The 5,537-nt window shown below is 45.2% G+C and overlaps 1 protein-coding gene across 1 annotated transcript; it reads left to right on the forward strand.

Moving 5' to 3' along the window:
* Window positions 1-721: 721 nt before the first annotated feature.
* On the forward strand, window positions 722-5,287 carry LOC123397578 (cytochrome P450 76M5-like). Its single transcript, XM_045092115.1, has 2 exons — window positions 722-1,639; window positions 4,532-5,287. Exons 1-2 carry the CDS (start codon window positions 749-751, stop codon window positions 5,150-5,152), a joined length of 1,512 nt encoding a protein of 503 aa, XP_044948050.1. The 5' UTR covers window positions 722-748; the 3' UTR covers window positions 5,153-5,287.
* The last annotated feature ends 250 nt before the right edge of the window (window positions 5,288-5,537 follow it).

Here is a 5,537-nt window from a genome sequence, read left to right on the forward strand (position 1 = left end):
CCGGAAGAGCCAGAGGGAGAGTAGCCGATCGCCATCCGCCCAGTTTGTTTAACTGCAACTCACATGCATGTCGGCCTTGTCAAGGCGACACGTACGTCTGCCGGCCGTCGGCTCTGCTGGTCGGCTACCCGCGAGACTGGCATCGATATGATTTTGAAAACACAGCGCCGCGCCGCTCGCGCAAAACTGGGAGCAGTCCACCTTCTGGGCGGTGGGCGAGCTCGTTATTGTATTCGCCATCGTGTTCGTGCACACCAGACGGGAGCCAGTCCAGCACTACACCATCCGTCCAATCACGCCCGGGAATCCTCCGGTGGGCGGTTGGGTGGGCGGCCGGGGAACATGCTGCTACCATCAAAAAGTCAGAGCAATGTCTGTAATCAAACCCTAGTGGTTTTGCGCAGGTAACATGCTGGATGCCATCTGCAGCTAACATTGCGGAGTAATATATAGTTTTGGCGTGAGATTTGCTGGATCTGGAGAATCGGAGGATGTCCGTGGCTTTATCACGCCTCTCGTTGATTGCTACTGGAGCTTGGCATACTTAAGTGCGTATTGATGTTTATGTTACTATATAGAGCAATGGCGTCCAAGATTAGTGATTCTGTTTCTTGTAATTTGTATATTGTATCAGTAGTTTATATATACAGAAAGTTTTTTGCTTGCGCCGCTATATAAGACCGTGCATACTGCTCAACCGATTCCACCAACTGCCATAGCATCCTAACTTCCTAAGTATCGAATTAAAATGGAGACTTGTACTATACTATGGCTCCTCTACGTCTCGGCCGCGTCTTACGTCCTCTACAAAGTCTTCATCCGTGGCGGAAACAGCCCAAAGACGAGCTCCAGCAATGCGCGACGGCCGCCGGGGCCGGCACCAATCCCTTTCATCGGCAACATCTTCCACCTGCAAGGCGAGCCGCACCACGCCCTGGCAAGGCTCGCCGGGGTTTATGGCCCCGTCATGTCCTTGAAGCTCGGCACGACCACTGCCATCGTCGCCTCCTCCGCGTCCGGCGCCCGCGACATCCTCCACAAGTACGACCACCTACTGGCCGCGCGGTCCATCACCGACGCCGGGCGCGCGCTGGGAAACCATGAGCGCTCCATCGTGTGGCTGCCGTGCACCAGCCCGCTGTGGAAGCGCCTCCGCGCGGTGTGCACCAACCACCTCTTCTCGGCTCGCGGCCTCGACGCGACGCGGGCCGTGCGGGAGAAGAAGGTGAGGGAGCTCGTCGGCAGCCTACGCGCCCACCACGCCGGCGAGGCCGTGGACGTTGGCCGTGTCGTGTTCTCCGGGGTGCTAAACCTCGTGTCCAACGTGCTATTCTCCGAGGACGTGGCCGACATGAGCTCGGACCGGGCGCAGGAGCTGGAGGTGCTCATCAGGGGCATGGTGGAGGAGTTCACCAAGCCCAACTTGTCGGACCTCTTCCCGGTCCTCTCCGCGCTAGACTTGCAGGGCCGCCGCCGGCGCACCACCCAGTACCTGAGGCGGTTCAATGACTTCTTCAGCCCGATCATCGGCCGCCGTATGAAATACGAAGGTGAAAGGAAGGATGATTTCTTAGACGTGCTACTCCAGCTTCACTCGGTGGATCAGCTCAGCCTCGAGGCTCTCAATTGCTTTCTTTCGGTACGTACGTAAGTCATTTTCATACGAGGAGTACTTAATTAGCTAGCCAGTATATGCTGGTAGCCCAGTACTAAATGGTGTTGTGTCCGTACAAAATGTACTCCACAATCCAAAGGTTAAAATCTTCTAGGGCAATTTTGCACTATGCGAAAATTATCATCTGTATCTGTTGCAAACTAGAGGCAATGGCTTAAAAAAAAACTTTAGTATACCGGTGTGTTATATCGAGGATATTTGTATTGAGTCTGTTTTAATTTCTTGGATGTAATCTGATGCACTATGTAGATATAGTGCAATAACCAATCTTCTGCATTTTACATAGTTCACATATGGTTTATTGGAAATGATAACATTGTTATAAAAAATATGTCATGTAGCTTTTACTTCACTAATATTGTACTCCCTCCGTTCTAAAATATAAGACCTTTTAGAGATTTAACTAGGAGACTATATACGAAGCAAAATGAGTGAACTTGTACTCTAAAATATGTCTATGTACATCCGTATGTAGTTCATAGTGCAATCTTCAAAGGGTCTTATATTTAGGAACGAAGGGAGTAGTACTTATCACGGTTTTGGGTACCGAGCGAGAAAAACGGATACCGGGCGGTACCCGCGATTCTCGCTACCCCTCGGAAATTGGGCATCCCATTCAAAAAAAATCGAATTTTTGAAATTTTTGAATTTGAATGCTGAAACTATAGCTAAGTAAGGTCCAATCTCATGTAAATCATGGTAGTTCTTTTGCTGTGGTGGTTAAAGCTTAATGCTTCCCGACGTCAGGTCGCGCGTTCGAGTTCTAATTCGCGCATGTTTTTTGCGTTCTCTAGAATTAAGTTGACGAAATCTAAAAAAGAAAATTTGCCAAAAGCAGGGATTGAACCTGCGACACAGCAAGTACTTAACAGCAGGCTAGCTACAACTGTGACAGGAAACGGCTCATGTTCAACCAGCGTACAATAGCTATCCATTACATGCTTGAAAATTTTGAATTCAAAATTCGTTTAAAATATTTCGGTCGGTATTTGAACGGAGGACAAGCTCCATGTAGCTTTTTCTTAGAAATAATAATCACAAATCACATTTTGAAGTTTTAAAATATTATGAAAATAATCACACACGTTCATATGGATGCATACTATATGTGTGTAAAATTTGAAGATGATATACACTATAAATTTCTGAAAATAATCAAACACGTATATACAGGTCACCTTTTGAAGTTTGTCTAAAAAACTATTGTTGCCTTATTTGTCCACGCATAGGCTTCTTCACACTTGAGAGTGGGTGTCGAAGTGTATATGTGGATTGCTTAACCTTTTTCATTGGTTCAGATTTTTGATTGCGTTGGCTAGTGCATGAAACTTAACATAATGTATATCATTTTCAGATTTTGCATACATCTACTCCATTTGTTTCTAATTAAATATAAGTTTTTTTAAGAGATTTCAGCATAAATTATACACAGATGTTTATAGATATACTTTAAAATATAAATTCATTCATTTAGCATTGCCTTTAGTTTCAGCATAAGCTACACACGGATGTTGCCCCCATTTGCGTCCTCCGTTCTGTATGTAGTTAATATTGAAATTTTTTAAAAAAAACTTATATTTAGAAACGAAGAGAGTAATATATATCCATATGAAGTGTGTGATTGTTTCCAATTATTTTGGAACTTGCAAAATGTGGCTTTCATTTTTTTTCTCTCAAAAACAAGCTTCCCGGTGCTCGTCCTCATTTAGCATTGTCGTACGTATACAAAATATACTGATGAAAATTGTGTACCAAAAATATGAGGCATCAGGCATGTAACTGGATAAACTGCCAGTGCCCTTACACGTTGCTCCCCTGACGGTGCACCGGCCTCTTATCTTTAGAGATTTTTAATTGCAGCAGTGATCGATCAAGGTTTTGTTTCTTTGCTTTTTTATGTCAAGTGCACGTGCGTAGGCTGCCGGATATCAATATGTAGACTCGTAGTGGTCTAGTGGATAGAGCAGCCGCTATCGTGCCCAAGTCGATCATTTGACCTATATATCAACATTGACTAATCATCATTCATGCAGAAGCAGGGAGTTTGGCCTTCGGCTATTTCTAGCCGACGCTTAAACACCCTAGGCGTGCCCTATACAATCGTATATATAGTTTCGACTATCAGCGGTGTGTTTATGGTATTATATGTGCATCATATATAATGAGAAGTTAACTTCTACTCCCTCTGTAAACTAATATATAAATATTTAAATTACTAAAATAGTGTTCTAAATGCTCTTATGTTAGTATACGGAGGGAGTACCATCTTATTTGTTTTGCAGTTAATCAGTTTTTCCCTTTTCATCGCATGCAAACTCATCATCAAGCACCCATGCAACGATTCAACTTTTTATTTCCACTTTTTATCACATGCATGTCCTTCACTCATTAAACAAAATGAAAACTCTCTACATCATTATTTTTAATATTTATTTTCAATAATAAATAATGGAATTCGAATTTTGACAATATAACATGCATCTACCCTCCATTTACCTCTAGATTAAATGTGATGTGATACTATTCTCGTATATTTTAATTTTATATTTGACAAGTTCATTGCTGAAAGAATCCGCAACATTTGATATAATTTAGAGCACAGATTTGATACTATTCTCGTACATCGTTATCTAGTTGGTATTAATTTAGAGCACAGATTAGTAAACTACCAACAACTTCCATTAAAATATGACCCATTTGATATAAACTTTCAATGAGGCCTAGGCAAGGCGTTTCGTCATTGCCTACGTGTAAGCATGCCTAAGCGGATCCTAGGCACCGCCTCTTCTAACAGAAGCTTGTACTAACACTCCAACAGGGACGTAAACTAACCAGTAAAATATTATGTGTCTTCAGGATTTGTTTGTGTCAGGGGCGGAGACTAATTCCACCACGGTGGAGTGGACGATGGCCGAGCTACTCCGGCAACCGGCCGTGATGTCAAAGGTTCGCGCCGAGTTGCGGGATGCTCTCGGCTCGAAGCGGCACCCTGATGAGTCCGACGTCGGCAGGATGCCGTACCTGCGCGCCGTGGTGATGGAGACCATGCGGCTTCACCCGCCGAGCCCGCTACTGATGCCGCACGAGGCCATGGCCGATGGCGCCGAGGTCGGCGGCTTCGCGGTGTCCAAGGGCACCAAGCTGATCGTCAACCTATGGGCCATCATGCGCGACCCGGCGCTGTGGAAACAACCGGAGGAGTTCATCCCTGAGAGGTTCCTCGGGGCGGACATGGATTTCCGGCGCAAGGAGCAGGGGGAGTTCATGCCGTTCGGGGCTGGGAGGAGGGCGTGCCCTGGGACGCCCATGGCGACGAGGGTGGTGACGCTGATCCTTGCCTCCGTGCTTCACGCGTTTGAGTGGAGACTGCCCAACGGGATGCTGCCGTGTGACGTGGATGTTAGGGGCCGGTTTGGCACGTCGCTCAAAATGGTCACGCCGCTCAGGGCCGTGCCGGTGCCGGTGCCGTTGTTCTAGTAGCTTGGCTATCTGATTTCAGGTTGATTATTTGAAAACCATAATTAGGTGATATTAATTGTGAGACAAGTGATCACAGTCATGTAAAAATACTAAGTGACGCGCGCCAATGAAGGATGAATCTTAATTTCAGTAGAAGCTTTAGCTTGACACGTAGATCCGCAAGGGCCGAGTGCATAGGTTGAACAGTAAATATAGCTGACATCTACTGTATACTCACTCCGTTCCTAAATATAAGTCTTTTAAAAGATTTCACTAGATGACTACATACGAAGCAAAATGAATGAATCTACACTCTAAAGTATGTCTATATACATCCGTATGTAGTTCTCTAACAGAATTCCTAAAAAGACTTATATTTAGGAACGGAGAGAGTACAAGATTC

Source organism: Hordeum vulgare, chromosome 5H, assembly GCF_904849725.1.
Source record: "Hordeum vulgare subsp. vulgare chromosome 5H, MorexV3_pseudomolecules_assembly, whole genome shotgun sequence".
Lineage (NCBI taxonomy): Eukaryota > Viridiplantae > Streptophyta > Magnoliopsida > Poales > Poaceae > Hordeum > Hordeum vulgare.

Excerpts from the sequence above, each read along its gene's own strand:
- LOC123397578 (XM_045092115.1), top strand. The coding sequence starts at position 749 with ATGGAGACTTGTACTATACTATGGCTCCTCTACGTCTCGGCCGCGTCT. Across the intron at positions 1,640-4,531 it reads CTCTCAATTGCTTTCTTTCG|GATTTGTTTGTGTCAGGGGC; the intron begins GTACGTACGTAA and ends ATGTGTCTTCAG.